The sequence below is a fragment of the Thermobia domestica genome, chromosome 9, assembly GCF_964235325.1.
Source record: "Thermobia domestica chromosome 9, izTheDome1.hap1.1, whole genome shotgun sequence".
Taxonomy (NCBI): domain Eukaryota; kingdom Metazoa; phylum Arthropoda; class Insecta; order Zygentoma; family Lepismatidae; genus Thermobia; species Thermobia domestica.
This window is the reverse complement of record NC_137462.1, coordinates 202,601,485-202,623,842: the sequence shown is the minus strand read 5'-3', so window position 1 is coordinate 202,623,842 and position 22,358 is coordinate 202,601,485. Positions and strand designations below refer to the sequence as shown.

Sequence of the window (22,358 nt, the reverse complement as noted above, 5' to 3'; positions counted from 1 at the left end):
AAAAGGACAAGAAGAATACCATGGGGGGGAGACATTCGATACTACAGCCCTGCATCTAGATCATCATCACTCAGAACTATAAATTATTTTAGGCCCGCTCATACCCACAAAATTAGTAGGTTTAGAAAATATTCTTTTAAAGAGCGCTAGCCGATACGAAATGTGCGGCCTTCTGGCAAAATGCACGTATCAACTCCGGGTATATCGTCACAGTCGAGATTAAAGTCACAATCGAGTAAATCATCCACCAATCTGACACCACAGTTACCTACAACCTGAAATGACAATTTTCAGTAGACTGACAGAATTATAAATGCGTAAGGAAACGCTAATCGGCTTTTGAGCACGAGCGTATCATGCTTAACTTTCTTTCTTTCTTTTGAATGAGTAATGAAAAATAAATAACAGAGTGGTAATGACCTCAACGAGACAAGAAAGTAAGGTCAATACTACGAGTCCGACCATGATAATCAGTGGGTTGAAAATTATACAATGTTCAATTAAGAACCAACAGACTCCTCTCATACAAGAAAGATTGAAGAGAAATGAAATTAGAAAATTTTCAAATCCTGAATTAATTGTTACGTTAGACAAATATCATCTAAAATTAGAATGTCATATCCGTGATTTAACTAATTCTATTTTAAACAATTATTATTTACATTTTCATTTCCGAAAATAAATTCATTTTAAAATTTTGAACACCATTTATCGACTTTTTATGCAAAACTAAACCAATGATGTTAATGAATCCAAAATTAATGATAAATTTAATTATCAAATTTTCATGATAGTTATGACACGCTATTGTTTTATGTACTGTTCATTTTATAACTCAAATTTATCATAGGTAATTATTACCTAACTAAAACAAATACACTATATTCGTCGATACTAAATTGTATCGGTTGTTATTGGTAGTACAATTTTCACGAAATATTATAATAAAGCTTACAATTTAGATAATAACAGCGTTTTGTATTTTCCAATGGTATTTCATGCACTTCTTATTATTTTATTTCGTGAGAACAGCACTACAGGAAGGAAAGAAGAGAACAAAGTTATTTACTAAAATCCCAAATAAATGCAATTTATTATCTCTTTTACGTCAATTAAGGATAACTGTCTGATAAAAATATGAAATTTTAAGCGTCAATTAAATGCCTTTTCTTTTTCTTAAATATATATATATATATATATATATATATATATATATATATATATATATATATATATATATATATATATATATATATATATATATATATTAAACGTCACAAGCCAAAATGGAATTTTGAAGTGTGTGTATACAATTGCCAAATCACACACTAGCTGAGGCCCAATCGGACGCTACCCCGATTTCGTCACTTTAATTTTGAAAGTAGTGACGCCTCTAAGGGTTGAATCATAGTTTTCAACCTTTTGCCTCTTCTTAACTTGTAGAACAGTTTTTATAATTAAATTCAACTAAATTCGAATTTCATTAACGTCGTAACAAACACCCACTGACTTTGCATAACAAACACTATACGTGAATAAATTCGTAAACAGATTTCTTAAGTTACATTCAGGTTTCAATTACTTTCAAAACCATACTAAGTATTATTTAAGTTTCAATATTTCGACGCCTAATCAATCTTATATTACAAAACTCATTATGCTTTTGCACATACTTAATGACAAAGTCGGATGAAAAGATTCATTAACTGAAGAACACATATTTTTTTTCAAAATCCAAATTTCATAATTAATTGTAATATTCATCAGTATTTCTTTAATTGAATTTCCAAATATCTCTAATTGCCTAACATTTCTCTAAATGCCTACTGGTATGGGGACAGCTAAATGTTTATATAAACATAAAGGTGAATAAATAAAAACTCAAAAGAAAATGGAATGGTAAAATTTTATTAATGACGTTTGGTTCCCAAGACTGGAAGTATCTGAAAAGAAATAAAACATTCAAAACATAAGCATCCTAACAAGAATTTGATACAGAAATTCCGTATCCAAAACGGGATAACCATAGTTTTTTCAAAAGTGGAAGGGCATTATTAAGATTTCAAAGTCCGAAATCGCGACCTAAGTTGATTACCTATTTAAAATTTCCAATGCTGTCCTTCCTCTGCTTTCCACATTCCTCTTCTATCTCCCAAAACTGTAAAGAAACAATAAAACATGACATTTCAATGAACGTACCTGATTATAAATGGATACTGGTGGTTCCTCTGGACGGGCGCGTCGGTGACGGTATGCACACACTTGAAGCTGAAAAGCAAATTCCTAACTTTCGAGATTCAGTGGGGAATAATTAAAATAAAAAAATAACAATCTTTATGTTTCTATTGATGTCTCTAAAAGAAGAAAGGTACAACTTCTTACTTTTAAATCCCACTTACTCCTTCTACTTTTTTTAAGTACCATAATTGAAGTCCGCTGGAGTAATTAGGCATAATCACCTTAAGACATTCACTGGTCCACTCTGGTGAACGCATGCAGTAATCAGTGAGGTACAAATCACGTGTTTTATACAGGAAATAATTTATCTTATGCATATTTTCCAATCGTACAGAACGTTGTTTAAGCTGTGTTTCATTACTGTCTTCACTCATTGGTTCTTGATGGTTATGAATTTCACACTCAGGTTGCAACAGAGGTAACGGATCATCGATTGTTTCAAGTCGATGGGGAAGGTTCTGCAATTTACCAATTTCATCTTCAGGCAAGTGCTTCTTGGCCAACAATAACCAAGTATTGTACGTTTGCGGTGTAGGCGTCCAAATCTTGACCCTATCCATAGATTGATATCCTATACTTTCACCACTCAAAGGGTCCCGTAACTCAACTGCCCTGTCATTACTTGACACACTGGTACATATATATGGTCCACGGAAAAGTTCAAAGAATTTTGCGATTTGTTTCTTTATAAGGCTGCTCACGTTATGCTCCCGCACAAATACAAAATCTCCAACGCGCACTAGACGTCTGTGTGTTTGTGTTTCATTCCATCTTTTATTCCTCTTTTTGATTTTTTCAGTTCGTTTCATATTAGCCAAAACTAATTTATTGCTCCAATTTATCCCGTCCTCGTCAGACACGTCTTCCTTAACATTAATACCAAAATGCAAAAATATTGGACGTGAAGAGTCAATGTTTAGGTGTAAACTAGCTGATGAAACTCCTAGATTTTGTGAAATAGAGTAATTATACAAAAGTACAGCCTGTGTCAAATTCTCAGCCCACTCCGTATGTGACTGTGAACATAAAGTTCTTAATGTTTGAACCAGTTCTTTATTCACTCTCTCTACCAAAGAACTTTGAGCATGATAGACAGTACAATACTTGATGACCACATTGTATTTTTTCATGGCTTGAACGAAACATTTAGAATGAAAGACTGGCGCATTATCTGAAAGAATAAAACGAGGCAGTCCAAGCATAGGAAAATAATATTCTTCAAAACACCTAACAATTGCTTTGGCTGTGGAACTTCTCAACGTGAATGCAGTACAATATCGTGTATACAAATCCATAATGACAAGAGCAAAACGCTTCTGTGATTTTCCAATAGGGTATGCTCCTAACATATCAATGGAGATACAATCTCGCGGTCTTCGTGATGGAATGGTACTTAACAACTTGGCTGGTGGATGTTGATCCGGTTTCATTCGAGCACACGTAATGCAATCTCTCACGAAGTTTTTGACCGAAGTTCTTAATCCTTTCCAATGAAATGCTTTGGAAATGAATGCGATGGTCCTGTCGGTGCCTGGATGGCCTACATCAGAATGGTACGCGGTAAGTATGTTGTGTACCAAAACTGGCGGTATACAAATTTTCCATTTATTAGGATGATGGAAGTCTCGAATGAGCAAAATATCATTTTCTAACTTATAGTTTTGTTTCCATGATCTACTCTTTCGAAATTCAATTTCGTCCACCGCTCCTTCTAAAACACGTATGACGTTTGTATAGTCTGAGCATTCTCTTTGAAGATCCGCTAATCGCTGAGGAGAAATATTAAGAACTTCATCTTGTAATACTTGGAACGAATGCACCTTAAGCAATCTGTGTTCATGCGATGGGAATAGTCTGCTGAGGGCATCACAAAATTTATTAGTCTCTCCCTTTACAAATTCTATGTCATGTTGGAATTCGCTGATTTCTGCACTCCAGCGCGATAGCCTATTGTTCCAAGATTTTACACGTTTAAGGAATAAAAGAGCATGGTGGTCAGTGACAATAATAATTCGTCTTCCTAACAACATGAGTCTCCATTTTCTCAAAGCATATATGACTGCAAGGCATTCAAGTTCCGAAATTGAGTACCGACGTTCGCATGGGGTCAAGGTACGGCTAATACACTGAATAATTCGTGGTTTACCATCTTGTTCTTGCCATAATTTACACCCTAATCCGACGGTCGAAGCATCTACCTGGACATAAAAAGGTTTTGTAAAGTCAGGATGTGACAGCAAAATATTTGCGCAAATGTCATCTTTAATTTGATTAAAAGCTCTCTCACATTCTTCAGTCCACTGCCATTTTTTACCCTTCTTTTCCAATGCATACAACGGAACAGCTTTTGTAGCGTAATCTGGTATGAAATTTTGACACCAATTAAATAATCCTAACGCAGATTGTAAACTTTTAATGTTTGTGGGTACTGGCAATTCCCTGACTGCTTTTATGGTCCTTTCGTCTTTCTTTATTCCTTCGGGACTGATGATGTACCCCAAAAATGATACTTCTGGTGCGCAAAACAAGCACTTATCGATGTTCAGCGTTATATTATACTGTTTGAACTTGGCAAAAATCTGATCTAACAACTGTAAATGATTCTGGAAACTGTCATTTGTGATCAAATTATCATCTATGTACCGAATGATCTTGCTGTGTAACTCCGGGCCTAATACACGAGACATCATAGCGTTTAAAGCTTGCCCACCATTCCTATACCCAGAAGGTACTCGCTGATATTGATAGCACTGTCCCTCAAAATTGAATGCTGTGTATGATTGAGACTTGGGGTGCAGAGGACAATGGTGGTACGATGAATTTAGATCCAAGACGCTAGTAAAAGGTTTACCCTGTAATTTGGCTAACAAATCTTCTATTCGTTCTGGTTTGACTTGCCTTAAAACTGAATGTTCATTAACAGCTCTCAAATCAATGCAAAGCCTCTGTTTATTGTTCTTTTTCGGGACGACTAGAATGGGGTTGCTGTGAATAGATTGACTATTAGTGATTATTCCCAGTTGCAACAACTTTTTAATCTCTCCTCGTACAAACGGTAAATGCTTGTATGCAATGGGATACTGTTTACGAACCAAGGGTTCATTAGTGTCAATCTCCATTTCATATTGAAAACCTTTACATTTGCCGGGATAATTCGTGAAGATTTCTCTATATCGAAGCAATAAGTCCAAAAGTTGTTCCTTTTGATGGGGGCCTAATGTACTAGCACGATCAACAGCAGTTTTCAATTGTTGTGATGTTGCTACCCGTTTAAGAATAGTTTCTTCCTGACCACAACTAATATTATTTACACAGGGTTGTCTTACACTGACGTCTTCTTCGTCAGCTGATCCAACACAAGACACGCTGTCATCGTCACGGCCTGGTGATTCAATGGGCAGGAGGGAGACAACCACTCTGATGTTATCATATTCTAATGAAATGTTGACTTGACTAAGATTAATAATACTTTGCAATTGTTCTAATGCATTCAGACCCATTATAAATTTCTCATTAAGATCTGCCACAACAAAAACTTCCAAAGTAAATGTAAGTGAATCTATTTCGACTGGTATAACGGTCCTACCCTTGCACTTTTTCTTAAACTTTCCACTATAATCTACAATAAGAACATCATCAGCTGGTTGTAATTTAGGAAATGAAATTTCTTTTGTAATTTCTTTCCACAGATCATAGGAGGCTAGCGAAGTCTCTGCTCCCGTATTACACAGTGTTTTTACTTCGATTCCATTCACGCGTGTATTAATGTAAGCAGAATATTGCCTACCATACGCTTTGACTATCTTTTCTTCAAATTTATCGTCTTCGGTGTCGCTCCTAGCATCCTGATCTAAATCTGAATCAGATTCGAATGTGAAATTTCGAACACGGAATACATTGTTGGGGATTTGATTAGTGGTTGTTTCGACGGATGTCCCCCCTTGAAACCCGTCTTCATTCAGTTTTCCGATTCTTCGCGTGACTGGTCATGGGTTCGATTCTGGTTTGACCCATTATTATTTTGGGCCCTCCAATTGTGTCTATAATTTCCCCGTCCTCTATTATTCCCTCGACGTTGTCCTGGTCTACGGTTATTATTACCACGCCAATTATTGTCCCTTTCACTACGGAGTCCTTCGGTTCGATTCTGTTCATTGTTCATACGTGCATTTTCAGCGTCCTGATTATTCGTATTACGAGGGTTTTGTCGAGTACCATCTCCCTGATTGTTTCGCCTGTTATTCTTTTGTTGACCATTAGATGAATTATTGGCTGTTCGGGCTTGTTGCACACGAAATGTGCGATTATCTTTATAATTATTACTATTATACGTATTGTAATTTCTCTTCATGTTACCATTTTCGGCAAGTCGTAATGATTCAATTCTGGCAATACTTGCTAAGAACTGTTGAAAAGAAGTACACGGATGTAACGTCAGTTCTTCGCGATACCTCCGCGGCAAAGTATCAATAATGCTTGCAATGATCTTCGCAGGTGAACTTTCCGGGTTCAAATCTCTCAATTGCTGGTACTGTTTGGTAGCAAAACTGCGAACACATTGTCGTGGGTCTTGGGATCAAATCTTTTGCTTCTACACGAAGCAATTTGGCTAGCGACAATGGTGTCTGAATCAAATGTATCTATTAGTGCCCTTTCGAACTGACTAAAAGTTTCGAATTCTCGCGGATAATTAGTGACCCATTCTTTAGCAACTTGTTCGACAAGACAGGGGATAAGATGAACTAAATCATCTTCATATATACCTACAACTCGAGCTTTTTCTTTCAAATCCTGAATATATGAACGCGCAGTTGTGCCGTCCGGAAGTCCTGTATATTTTGGTAAATACTGTAAATCTCTAACTTGAATGACGCGTTTTGGCTTAGAAACTCTACGTGAGTAGACTTGTTTAATACTACTATCAGATCCATCAGATTCGAATCCCTCACTTTGATAGTCTGAGTCGTGGTACTCATGATTAGATTGACTTTCCTTACGTGGAGACCTACGTGTATCAGTATGTAGTTGTTGTAATTTGTTTTCAATATGCTCTTGTCGTGCTAACAATTCACGGTTTACTTTTTCTAACCTATGCATTTCACGCGTAAAGTCGCGATCATGTTCGGATTTTACAATGACAGCGGGCTGTTTTTCAAAATGCACGATTATCATTTCAACAGTGGCTTTATGATGTTCTCAAAAACTTTCTAAGGTCTGTTCGATCCCATCTGATCGCTCACTATTCAATTTCAAAATTTGCCGGTGCGCATGCACTTCTTCACCTATCTCACTTGTTTTTTCCGCGAGTTCTTTAACATACCCGTTCAATTCATGTATGGTGCTTTCATGTTTGTTTACACGAAAATTAATAACCTCACATTTCCCATTCATAAGTACCTGACATTTTTCTATTTCCTCCACTTGATCTTTTACCCCTTGCACTTCTTCTTTCAGAACATTAATATCGCATTGTTGTTTTTCGGTAGCTTGCCTACACTCAATCTGTACCATTTGAACAACTTCTCGTAACTCATTAATATTTTTCTTATGTTCCGCGTTATCCGTCTCGACGCGTTTGGTTAAGTTAGCTAATGTAACGCGAACCTCTGTAATAGAGTTGTTGATGGTTGTAATATCGGTACTCAATTGGTCGAATTTGCAATCAAATTTATTTTCTAGCTCTAACTTATTGTTCGTGCACTCGTTTGCCAATTCCTTTATTGACTGTTTGCATTAATTTCTTAATTCGTCTATTCGCTCGTTATTACTATCAATTTTATGTTCTAAACGCTCACTATTATTTTCTAATTTTTGCTCTAATTTCTCAGACTGTGTGTCTAATTTTTGCTCTAATTTCTCAGACTGTTTCTCTAATTGTTCTGTTAACATTGCCTGCAATTGTTCTAAAATATTCGCTTCCATATTTACTTAAATTACAAGTAACTAAGTCACAACATAAACCATGCACAAAAATAAACACTTGAATTCGATAACAGTATATAAACAAACACTTTTCTGAAACTATTTCATCATTTCAATTACACAAAATTGTTATTTTGTTTTAAAATTTCATTTTGCAAAGTGTTTCGATAGACAGTTAACATACACAAACAAATTATTATTCATTCATTACTCTCTAAGGTGCATATACTACTATGAGTGTGTGTGTGTGGTTATGATCAGCTGTTCAATGCTTTCGTTTATACGTACTCTAAAAGTTGACGGAAGAAAAGTTCGCGAACAAATAAAATGTTTTAATTTCTCACGAAACAAATTACACTAAAGATATTTCTCTGATAACTAGCTTTACTTTCTGTTTTTAAACACTACCTATTATTTTCTTTCCTTTTCCTCTTTTCTTTTCACGAGTTAAAACAATCTACGTATGATTCTGCACCAAGTTTGCTACCTGTGACTACGTGATTCAAGTTCTTACTGTTGTCATATTTTAAGAAATGAACGTTAAAATAATTAAATGCTATTTTATCCCGAAGATTAAAGTAGGTCCTGTCACGGTCGCCATTTCGGGTGGGATCGATATATACGTCCTGGTTCAGAGTGACTTTTATTTCTCATATATCCTCCTTTCCTCAATCTTAGTTTCCAGTTACGCTACGACGATAATGATCACTTCCCATGCCTACAATTTCAACTTGCGGTGACTGGAAACACAGCAGAAGAAAATGATGGCAACGTAAGATGTCTGTTAAGCTACACATATAAAAGAGTTAAATATTAAACATACAACAAATGACAAACTTGCTTTTCGGTAGAAAGAATGTAATATTACTGTATCAACACAAGTATTACATGCATTTACGTTTCAAATACATTCACAATTAACAATTCAGTATTAATAACACGACGGTGTGGTGGCTTAAATAGTAGGTAACTCATGTGTTTCTTCGGCTAGCCTAACGGGTTGCTCCTTCGATGTCCTGTATCCGAATATATCCGCTGTTTCCGAAGTTGAAGTCCTAAGTTTGAGTCCTAACTGCTACTTCCTCGATAAGAGTTCCGATTGGCGTTATAAGTATGGGTCCTGTTCCATGGAGTTGTTATCGACGCACTATCAGGCAAGTTCACTTATGTAAAGATTACTGTGAGAAAACATGGACTGTTGCTTTGTATATAGAAAAACTTCATCACTTCTAACTTATCACTAGTCGTATTAACAAAACGTTTATGTGCGTGCAACCATCTAGTAGTATTATAATTATAGGCAGCCTGGACGCTGCTCTTGAAGAAAAAAGGCGCGTTATGCGCGAACAAACGTCGACAAGTTTCTCGTCGATTAGACGCAGAGCAACTGCCTGCTTTGTTCAGTTTGCTATTGTGTATATGTTCTCGGGGCTGGAGCGCCCCGGTGATGACGTATGATAACAAGTTCACATTCTTTGGCTGAAGAAGTGCGGACATTTTAAATAATCAAATCAACGATGGGCGACGACAACGAGTAGAATGTTCTTGCAACTTTCCCGTTGTTCCGGACTCAGAGAGCGTTCACAAAGGAAATCATTGTCTCTGCAACGTATGTCCATATATGGTCACAAAATCTTACCCTGGCTTACCAACACAGACGAAGAGACATACCAGAGCGATGAGATAAGAGTTTCTAGAACATTTGGAACTATACGAGGGTTGGTTAATAAAGTTCAGATTAAATCTATTCTTCCTATATTTCTTTTAAATCCCAAAAAAATGAGCTATAGGACGGTGACAAGTTATTGTCAGACAATTGTTTTGAACTTGTTTTCGGACATACGAGTACTAAATACATCTGCTACATCTAATTATTTCGTTATATGAAGCATACATTCTCCACAGGGGAGACTTATGTAAAATGTTAGTTCCTGCTTTTCTACAATAAAATGTTACAGTGTTTGCTGTTCTAGTCTTACCTGTTGGGACACGTAATAACACTTGTGAAACTAATTGCAGACAGTCAATTTTACCGTTTAATAATTTATGTAAGAACAAGAGATCAAACACCCATCTCCTTTTTTCTAATGTTTGAAAACTAAAATTCGTTACTATGTCTTCGTAGGGGACATACTTTAGCTAGAAACCGGTTTTCTTGTATGCACGCATTTAAAAAAAATTAAACTGTATATTTTCTATTGTATCAGAGTATTTAGTGACATTTAGTATCCAAACAGTACAACAGTATTGTGATTTTGACTTCACTTACAAAAATTATAACCTATATAAATGTAGATTTTTTGTAGAAATCCTGCCCTATCCTATAAATTAAACCTAGGTTTCTATATGGATGCACTACTCGTTATTTCGTCAACGTGTTGAGCAAAGGTTAATTTGCTATCAAACATAACTACTAGATCTTTGATAGTAGTTGGTGATAGACAAGGAAATGCCATTTATTGTATAGGTAAAGTTAATTGGATTTTCTTTCCTCCTGAAAGATACAGATTTACATTTGGACACTTTAAGGACTAATTTATTCTTATTATATCATATTTGAACTCTTTGTAGACCCTTTGAACTTTCCCGCAGTCATCAATTGAACTTACTTTGGAGTATAATTTCAGACTGTTGGCAAAAAGAACTTAATACCAGAGTTAATACACAGCAAGAAAAGAAGGTGTTGAAATAACACAAAATGGCTACCACTTTAGCGTGTTACTTGTGTGTCAATTCAACACCAAGCACATCACCTTCAGAGCATATCAGAAATACCTCGTTACTGGCTGTGAGTATTTGCATGGTTTTTATTGTTTGGTATGAGCAAAGCTTTGCGAAATATATTTCGCATTTATGGCAAGTAACTAATAACATTCTGTTTTCTGTAATCGGTCACAATAATATTGTTGTAAACTTGTGAATCATCTGACAACAGTTACACACATAGCAATGCTTCCATCTATTTTCTTTATCTGTTATTCTTGTGTCTTAGCAAGTATGAACAGAAGATGGCAGAACTGTTGCCTGTGTAACTGTTGTTAGACGATTCGCAGATTTACAAGAATATTATTGTGACCGATTACAGAAAACATACAATTCCTTCGTCAGCTGGTGCAACCAGTGGAGACTCAAGATCAATCCAGATAAAACGCAAACATTATTACTTTTTCCTCCCAGAAAACGTAGTAGAATTCAGAAAAATCCATCTTATCTCAATTTAACCGTTGATGACACTCGCCTGAAACCCGCTAATTGCGTTAAATATCTTCGTCTCAGCATCGACAAACACCTTACCTGGTTTAAAGACGGCTGTCGCTAAAGCTTATAATAGATTGAATCTATTACGACGCTTAACTGGAACGACTTGGCGCCTCAAATCATCTGTCGTCCTAAACACATAGAAGGTTTTTCTCCAGCCAATACTAACGTATGGATTCGTGGCTTGGATTAACACCTCTCCCTTTTGTTACGAGAAACTAAAAATTCTTGAACGTCATGCATTACGTATTGCATTCCGCATTAAATTACCCAGCCCTACCATGAACTTTACGAGCGCCTAACTTTTCCCCATATTTTATACCCCCTCGAAACACTTCGCCTGAAGTATCTTACTAAACGGTTCGAGGAACGACATGCCCTTCTCTTAGATACAATGAACTTTGATATAGCTTATACCCCTTCTCACCCCCTTTATCATACTTCACTTTCCCTTCTATTTTCTTTATATCATTACAGTTTACCTCCTGATCATCCCGATATTCATGCCGTTGCTGCTTATAAAACCGACTATTATTCACCTCTCATATTTCCATCCTATGTTGCACAGTAGTCCTTTTGTTTTAACAGGGTTCACAGTGTCTCCATCATGGTCCTGAGCCATTCCAGGACCAGAAGATAAGCTCATTCGTCCACTAACACATCCCACGTGTTGTGACGTCCGATGCACTTCATTTCTATCTCATACATTCCCCTCATTTATGATTATAGCATTATAGCTATAATGTCCTTCATATGATCTCACAACCATAACAAAGGCAATTCCATCTCTTGAAATAGTACCTACTCCCCATCCTTATGATTATAGCATAATGTTATAATGTCTGCTGTTATATATTCACATCTGTTTAAGTAGTACCTTCGTAATATATCTATTGTTTGTTTTTGTTTGATTGTTATTGGAACAAAAATAAACAATGCTATCATAGATCATCAGTATATACCTTCTATCCAAAACCTTTTCCTTCTCTTGCCATATAAAGGGCATAACCCTTTGGGGGAGCTAGCCATCAAGCTAGCACTAATAAAAAAAAGAAAGAAAACATAGAACATTATTCGTTACTTGACATAAGTATCAAATATATTTCGCAAAGTTTTGCTCTTGTTAAACGATAAATACCAATGCAAATTCTCTCAGGTAGTAACGAGTTATTTCTGATATGCTCGGAAGGCGATGTGCTTGGTACTGAGTTAACACACAAGTAGCACGCTAAAGTGGTAGTCGTTTTGTGTTGTTTCAACAGGTAATGTAAAACATCGTCTAGGATTATTCAACTGGAGCACTTCCCAGCCCTCTGTGAGAACATTTTTATAAATCTTGGAATTTAATATTTGTATCGTTATTTGTATATTCTATGCCAGCGTTTCCCAACCTTTTTCAACTTGCGGCACACTACAGGTGTAACTTGAATTCTCGCGGCACACTCATATATTATTATTATTATTATTATTATTATTATTATTATTATTATTATTATTATTATTATTATTATTATTATTATTATTATTTGTAAATGTAAAATACCGTGGTAATTTTTTCTGTCATTACTGATATCCTTTTCGCAGAGATGAAAGATGGATCACTTGTTTTCCTCCGTGGTAAATCATTATGCATATTTTTCATTCTAATTTAAAAATAGAGAACAATTACAATGAAGTATAGCACTCAAGTTTTTAAAAATAAGCTTTCTTTTTCGAAAACTGTATCCAAACTTTCATTAAGAAGAAAGATCATTAAAGAACAAAGAAACAAATCTCTTGTACTTTTAAAACACAAATGTAGGTCATTTGTATCCATGTTTGTTTTGTCGAAAGGACTGAATGATATTTTAAAATTTCAAGTTACGAAATAATCTGCAACAAAAAAAATGTACAGAATATTAACAGAGTATGAAACAAAATTGTAGATTCATAGTAGAGGTTCATAGTAATGTGAAATACAGATATACATTTTTCCTCATAAATATAATGTGAGACTCAATGTCTTGCAATTTCATTGTAATAGAATTAGTCTAATAATGTTGTTTCAATTTCCTCGCGGCATACCAGCGACCCATTCGCGGCACACCAGTGTGCCGCGGCACACCGGTTGGGAAACGCTGTTCTATGCTATTACTATGTCGATGTCAGTTCAAAATAGACAAGAATAGCACTCTAGTTCAATAATTCAAAACTATTTTCATTAACTACAAAAGCCATTGACTTTAAAAAAATTGACATAATACCAACTTCTTTTGTCTTACATTATGATCTCACATTCCATATTAAAATCTATGAGTATAGAATAAACTCTGGTTGTTTCTCATAACATAATAGAGGGGGGGCTTGAAATTCCTGCCCCTTACGCTTACAACCCACGCGACGGCCCTCAATAGATTGACTGTGTTTTGTCCTCAAAGATCACTCCATGCGTTATCTCGATTATTTCCGGAATTGTGCATTATAATGGTCGACACGAATGTTTTCCATCTTCCAGAGACTCCTGGCCATCCTTTAAATACTTCACTCAAATATTCTTGCTTAGCTTGAAGCTTACTCACTAAAAGACTCCGTCAACTGGAGGGTTTCAGCTATTTGTCTTCAGCTTGAAACAAAACTTAATTTCGAAATTCGGAAACACAGCTCTAAGTGGTATAACAAAACCAACAAAAATTAAGAAACTCGTACACCCAAAACTATGCCACTTGCCAGCAGGGCCGACTATGGATGTCGTGGGCCCTCAGACAAATTTTCATGGGCCACAGATGAAACAAGAAGTTGTAAATTTTGCCACCAGTGATGATTTCAGTGGGTGGGCCAGGGGAAAGTCCTCCCTGCTTGCAAATTCTTCCCCATGGCATTTCTCCAATTATCCTCAACCTGGGTTACCAATATTTTTATAGCGTTACTTTCAGCCCCCCGGGGAAAATCTTCTGAAGTTTTCTCTAGTCGCCACTGTAGATGGAAGGGGGGTTGTTAGAGTAAAATGAGTAATAAATGTAAATAAATAATATATTCAAATGAACTAATTTGAATATTATGCAAAATACTTTAGCAAAGTCGGTAGAGCAAATGTAAAACAAAATTGATAAATATATTACTCAAACGAAATGAATTACTAGAAAGTTAAATTTTGAGATGAGTCTCTAACTTACAGGGTCCTCATGTGGTTTTAACTTCAGGTTGGTAGATACAATACTATCGCTCACACACACACAACAACAACATGAGTGTTATCATTAACCATGTCTTGCTAGTATGAGACAACTCCAAGACAGCTGAAAGAGAAACATGTTACTGAAATTTCTTACATACCTGGAAAGACTTCCTGGAGTAGAAAGAATGCACACGAAATTCATTTGGATCAACAGCTTTAATTGGCTCGCAAGCACACGTTAATAAATTTTACACTTTTCGGTACACGAGAAGAAGAAAAATATTTTAATTATTAATTTAGAATGAAATTTTGAAGGTTTTTGCCGAAATTCTTTATATATGTGTATAATCCTTTTCTAAATTTTGAAATGTTCGTGCACGTCACTCGCTGTTGATGTCACCATCAGTTGTTCCTCCTGACTCCTTAGTGATCCTGTGTGAACTCCATCTCCTGGTTCCCACGTTGGTCTCGCTTTCTTCCCAATTAACGAGACATGTGTCCCACGTTGGTCTCGTGTCTTCCCATAAAACGAGACGTCTTGTAGACTTGGCTGGCAGATTGTCACGATGACCTTCTTCACGGAACTGTAGCTTTCTTGCTGCTATAACTAGTCCATCTTGCAGTAAGAAGTTAGTCTTTTGGGAACAATTTTGCTTTTCCCATATGCTTTATCTCGGTGCACATCTTTTCTGATAATTCAGTAATCAAAACACGTGTTTTGCCTAACTACCGCGATCCAGCCTGGCAAATGGCTTAAAAATGTCTAACTGATTTTGTCACCCTTATAATTAAGGGAAGATGACACTGAATCGAATGTTAGTCCGCGGAACTTTTGTAATTTTCGATTGCAGTTTCTTTTTTTGTAACTTTTAACCTTTTGCACTCATGACAGAACACAGAAGAAATTGTGTAAAGTTTTCTAGAATGTCTTGATCTAACAGCGAGATCAATCACCAAAACTATTAACTTTCTTTATCACTGCACATGATGGCTATAGTTAATTATGGTATGTATGTCGAGAACGGAGCACGAAGAATATCACTTTACTGCTCGAAGTCTCAATCGCGAATCTCCTCAGTCTCTCCCGTCATTGTCTTTTAACAACACACCTGTTGCTGCAAAAGTTTGGCTCGCCTCAAAGCTACCACTTTTCTTACGACGGGGTTGAGCCGGTGAGAGGAGGTTTTCACCACATGTCGTTGGCTTGTTTGACCCAGTTACTACATCTTGCTTGCTTTTTCCGTCTATTACACAAAACTGAAGCTTTATATTTAAATTCTGACACTCACACCATTGTCTGCAAGGATCAACCTTTCAACTGATATGCGACACTTATTCTGAATTTTAAAAATAAACACAAAAATTAAATAGAAACACTATATACACATCTGGTAGTTGAGCTCTCCACTTCTCTCTTTCTAGGCTTAGTCGGTGCTGCCTTCTGGTGAGTTTTCTTAGAGGTAATTCACCTGCATGAGGAATTTTTGTAAACTGATGTAGCCATCAAAGTTTTAATTTTTTGGGGTGAACTAAACATTCATTTGTATGTGACACACTAACAAAATTAACTATATACATAAATACACATATGAAATGCTGTCATTGTATGAATAATTCATTGTGGATGATTTTGTCGTGGTCGGTGCTGGTTTTCTACCCAGGACGTCCTCTGCTTAGGCATGATCCACGTCCCTCTTACGGGTACCATGTCTCTCCCTAAATTTAGACTCCTGAAGTTGCTACCACGAATTGAAATAAGCCTTTCTTTTATCAATCCATAACACATACAAGAATACGACTAGCCTATACTACTTGCTACAATTACGAGAACTTCAAGAAAACTTTTACATCGATAAAGAATTATTTGCGGAAGCATATTTACAAACAGGGGTGAAGGTTTCTAGTAAGAACAGCTCTCTCTCTTCTTCTCTCATATTAAGCAGCTGAGAAGTTTAAATAGCTAGGTCCGTCCTGGCTGGCGGAAGAAATCGTTAGAAACCCAAGCTATCGTGGATATATGTGTGAAAACTGGACAGATTCATATTTTCTAACACTTCTTTGTATTGGAGATTTTCACATGTATCCATGAATTCGTGCAACACACTTGCAACAATAACTGCTCGCGACATTGGGTCTCTACGTTACAGCTCACAGATGACGAGAAGAACCCTAGCAGAAGTAGTGTGACGTAGGTATGGGCTCGCCCACTTTTCTCAAATGACACCACGGAATAGCACACAGATAACTACCCGGAGTAGCAGACGACATCTAAGTATAGACCACACATCAAAAACCGAAAATGGACTTGACCGTGTCGTTGATCTTTCCCCGCTATCCCTGTTTTAGGGTTCTTCTCGTCATCTGTGAGCTGTACACTGTCTCCTACCGTAGCAATATTGTCAACCATTCCTTTTGTATTGCTTTAGGTATCACAGATGCAGCCGTATGTACTTACAACTTGGTTGTTTCGGTTAGCAACTATGCCCCATATGCTTTAAACCAAGCGTACTTTCTTGCCGTAGACAAAGACTCTTGCCTTTAAACTTTTTTCTCTTTTTCTATGCTACGCTTTCCGAGAGAGATGAGTTTTGAAACTTTATATGAGTTCTGGTATAATATATCTAGCTAGCGTAAAGCTTTACATTGAATCTATATACAGATTAATATTCATCATCAATAAAGTTTTATCTTATTTACATCCTTCACACAATTATCACTTATACAAACAACATAATAACACACACTTAAATTAACTTAAATCTACATTATTGCTTCCACAACTAATCCTTTATTTAACTACCTATATCTATGTATAATCAAATATTTATATGTAAAAATATCTTTATCCTATATGTTAATTAATGAAAATAATTATATGCAAGCAAAAAATATTAATATGCATAATACATTTACATACGATATTGTATGCTCAATACACCACTCATCAATACTAACTGTATTAATGACAATTATCAGAACACCTCAATTTTAAACTCACGCTCATGTAAAACACGTGGGCGAAGTCAGGCGTAGTCAACACCATTGTCAACTGCGTTTTTATGAAAATAACTAAGTAACAATTCAAAAATCACCAAATTGATGTACAGGGTGGCCCAAAAGTAGGTATACAGTCCCGTAGTGATCGGCTCATGGCATTTTATATCAATTACTTATTATTATTAATACAGGAATTGACTTTGTTTCTTCATTTCTTTTTTACTGATATCTTAACCTCAGAACAGACCGAAGAAAATAAATGCATTATCTTAATAAATTAAAATGTGAATTAATTGGGGCCGCGGTGGCTCAGTGGTAGAGCGTTCACCTCTGGTGCTTGGCGTCCCGGGTTCGATCCCAGCCCCCGTCAAGTGAACTTTATGGTGGACAAACAAAGTGTGCGTGGGTTTTCTCGGGGTTCTCCCGTTTCCTCCCATTTTCTTCATTCCACCATTTCATTCATTACTCATCATCACTGTCTCCTTTAGCCTAACTGGCATAATCGTGGGACGTAAAACACAAAGATTTCATTTCATTTTTTAAAATGCCATACTTGATAGATGCTGGTCTGTATACCTACTTTTGGGCCACCCTGTATTATGAATGTATTATCGATATTTTTTTTTCACTTTCCCCCACATGTGCCGAGTTTTGATTCCCTTATGGATGGCCCTGTTGGCAGACTACCAGTTGTAATACACATCAAGAGATAACTACTTGAGGAAGGTCGTACTGCTTGTGGTTTGTGAGAGGAATATTAATATAATCGGAAATTTTGGGTAACTCCTCGTGTGAGAATATTGTTTATCCGTCACTTTGAATCGACTCTTTAGTGCATTTCGTAGTATCAATGACCTCGTGTCTTCAAGTACACTCTACTGAGATGCCTTGAAAATAGTCTCTACTTATGTAAAAAGAGTAAGTTTGAGCTTTTCGTCTAAAACTGGGATTTTACTAAACTACAAGGGGAAGACCCGCCGCATAGTTGAAAGATAGTGATGGTATAGTGTATGGTTTATAGTTTAAGTGTTGTTATAAGCATTATATAAACGCCTGAAATGTAGTGTATAGTTTTAAATAAATAATTTGTGACATGGTTTATTTATGTATTGTTTCCAATTCTAGTTCACTGTCTTGTATTTGACACCTGAAGTAGCGCGTATCATTGGTTGCTGCGATTCAATAACTCCAGATTGTCTGCAAACTGTCCACACAGTCTTTCAAGGAAGTCGAACTCCGTTAGATATAATGGACATGGCAAAAATGATGACAAAATTTAAATGTGACACTAATTTTCAGTTTGGTAAGTCAACTGCAAATACATATTTGGTACACGATATTCAGAATATATCTTTATGTAACTGACTATTTTAAATTAAAACAAAACTAAACCTCATCAAAGTTTCGCTCGGATTGATCAAGAGTGAATCTAGCATTCTTTCTGCTGTGATGGTATTCTGAGAAACTTTCGGATTTTTTTTAATGCTCCTGTGGTTTCAGAGCAATTATACAATAGACAGCTTGTTATTAAGTCTAAAATTTAGTTTAATGAGTTTTTAATCGCACGGCTCCAGTTTCTTTGTATGTGCATGCTATGTATAATGCACAAACATTTCCATCACTTTCTTAATAGTTCACAGTCAGATAAATAGTTGTCGCTAGCAGTGCTGGTTCCTACCTCCTACTGAAGCCAAGAGATGGCGTTACCATGCAGGCAATGTTTAGGTTTGGGGGAACAAGTAGTTTCTATAAGCTGAAAGTTCCACAGGAGACTTCACCCAGTATGAACCCTCTTCAAAACTTGGTAACTCAAAATAAATTTGTAGACTTTAAAAAAAAGAAACTATACTTGTTTAGCAGAAAAATACTTGATGTAGACTAAAAATTTGACCTTACTCAACTCCTCATCTTTACTATCGAAACTACATAAACATAGCTTCTTGTATTGTTGTATCACCCAAACTTGGACCCTCCCCCCAAAAAAAGTACTGGATGTGCGCCAGATCTGAGACATGGAGCTGCAGATAATGTGGGACCTGAAACATACAGAAAATATTCTCCTCCGATGCCTAAATAACGTCTCTTGCACCAAAGATATAAACGTTATTTAGCTACGAGTGTGATATACGTTCAGCAGAAAGTTTTTTGGTTCATTGATTTATTTGGAGTTTAGCGTCCCTTTGAGCACCAAGGCTATATGAGACATGGGCCTAGAGCTTAACGTGAGAACTGAACCACTTGAGCTCCAACAGGTAAATTTGCCATGTTCAAATCATCCCCAGCCAGCTTCCTTTGAATTGAACTCAAGTATAAATTTTACCATAATAGCATTTAAAAAAAAAAGAAGAAAAGAAAAACACTCCGAACAACCCATAAATAGTACAAGGGCGATGTCGACGGGACGCGTTGTTGCCATCACTAAACTTATATTAAAGTAGATAAATTTTGCTAATATGTATCAATAACAGTAAAATAGTTATTATAAAGCAATCAAACATATTAAATATGGAGCGATGAAGATGAAATAACGTGTTGAGTAAGTTTGTACATCACTCTCTGTACAAGAAAGTTAAAAAAAAAATAAAAAAACGGAAACGAAACCTTTTTTTTTTTTTTTTTTTTTTTTTTGGGCACGTCAACCTTAAGATCACCTTCAAGTAACAGGACCTGGTAAAATATCTCTTACAGATAACAAATAAACATGTGGATTATTAATTCAATGATATTCCACTTTTCTTCAAGCCGCCAGAGAATGATTTGACCGCGCCGACTTTAATCGAAACGGAGTCTTCCATTTACAGTACCTACCTAGGAGCGTATCTAGTTATACAGGGTGTTTCGAAACAACACCGACAACGTTTGGGAGGTGATTCCAGGTACCAAGATAAGACAAAAAGTATAGACCAACCTGGGTGCACAAATGCTTCCTTTCGGAGTTATAGGCTGACGAAAACATGACAAAACTAAATTTTAAAAATCCATAGCTCCAAAGCTGTGGAACCTACCGCAGTCGGGTCAAGACTTCGCTTAGAAACTACTATATGTTCTATTCAAATATTTAAGTTTCACAATCCAGCGGTACTTCCGCAAAAAAATTTATAGAGGTAGTTGGTGAGTACTTCAAACTATATACATGTAGCCAAAGTCCCTCTTTAAAAATTATTGCGTGAGTACCTTAGAATTCTGAAACATTTATTTTCGAATAGCACATATGTTAGTTCCTAAGTGAAGTCTTGACCTGACTACGGTAGATCACATAGTTTCGGAGCTATGGGTCTTTAAAGTTATTTTTTTTTCATGTTTTCAGCAGCCTATAAGTCTGAAAAGAAGTATTTGTACACCCAGCTTGGTCTATACTTTTTGTCTTATTTTAATGTCTGGAATCACCTCCCAAACGTTGTCGGTGTTGTTTTGAAACACCCTGTACATAGCCACGAAGGAGTTTTTCAGCAGAAAATAATGGAGCTGATTATGTTTTCTCCACCAACAAGCGTTTCCCGTGCTATTCTCATTTCTCCTATTAGTAAATGCGTCTTAGAATTTTCTGTTATCACCTTGTATTATTAAACGGAACTACGAAACACAAATGTGGCAAAAAGAAACACCTGTATCTAGTATTTTTGAATATTTTATTCCTGTTTCATAAATCTCTTATTGTTTGAGATTAGTAATATTTGTTAGATCATAAATCAATTTTTAATTCAGCAATTTTCAACTTTTTAAATTTTGCAATACACTAAAGACAGCTATAATTAAGAGGTTTCAGCACATTTATATGATTGTACTGTATAGTATACATTCCTCATAAATGATAGGGCCTACACTGCCTTTTGGATGGCATTTGTACGGTACTTTAATGATGAAAACTTAGTAATGAGAACAAGTAGAAAGCTTCTTTGTATGTTTATTTATTTATTTATTTATTTATTTTATATTTTGAGATACGCTGTAGTTACTATTAAATTAATGAGTTGAATTGATTTTGAGTTTAACGTCCCTTTCAGCTGTGACGCTATATGAGACAGGACCTACTGATTAACGTAAAATCGGAAATGAAATGTAATCTTTAAGTTTTACGTCCCACGGTTATGCCGGTTAAGCTAAAGTAGACGGCGATGATGAGAGATTAATGAAATGGTGGAATGAAGAAAGTGGGAGGAAACGGGAGAACACCGAGAAAACACACGAGCACGATGTTTGTCCACCACAAAGTCCACACGGCGCGAGCTGGGATTGAACCACTGACCCCAAACACCGGAGGTGAACCCTCTACCACTGAGCCACCGCGCCCCCCTTAACGTGGAATCGGAACCACATGAGCTCTCACCGGGAATCGAACCGTGTCTCACGCCAAAGGCGCGTATGCTCTCCGCTTAGCCACGAAGGAGTTCTACTATTAAATTAAATAAGACAATTTTGATAAAATTTACAAATGATGGCCCAAAATCGTCTTTCACGAGAATGATGCGAGCTTCCTGACAGGTGTTGTTCTTACAACTAGTTTAATATCATGATTTGAACATTTTATGATTTGATGACATTTTCCTTCAAATGGCAAAGAGTTTTCCTTTATAATGTTTTCGCCTAGTTTCCACACTAATTACGAAATTGAAAGAAATGACACCTCGTTTGCAACATACTGTAGTGCTGTTGCATTTGATGTACCATATGGTTTTGGGCTGGATTCAGAAGACGTTAATAAAATTTAATAATTAACGTTAAAAACAAAGAAAACATTTTTTTAAATCAAATACTTCCCTCCAAAGCATGGGAACGGGTTTAAATTGAA

At 36.1% G+C, this 22,358-nt stretch overlaps 1 protein-coding gene across 2 annotated transcripts in view; it reads left to right on the top strand.

Moving 5' to 3' along the window:
• Positions 1 to 22,358, top strand: part of LOC145660538 (uncharacterized) — a 235,908-nt gene that overhangs the window by 149,949 nt on the left and 63,601 nt on the right. For both annotated transcript variants that reach the window (XM_081725730.1, XM_081725729.1), the window contains exon 6: positions 18,695 to 18,872. In XM_081725730.1, the coding sequence (XP_081581856.1) occupies positions 18,695 to 18,872 (178 nt within the window). The remainder of the gene's footprint in view (positions 1 to 18,694; positions 18,873 to 22,358) is intronic.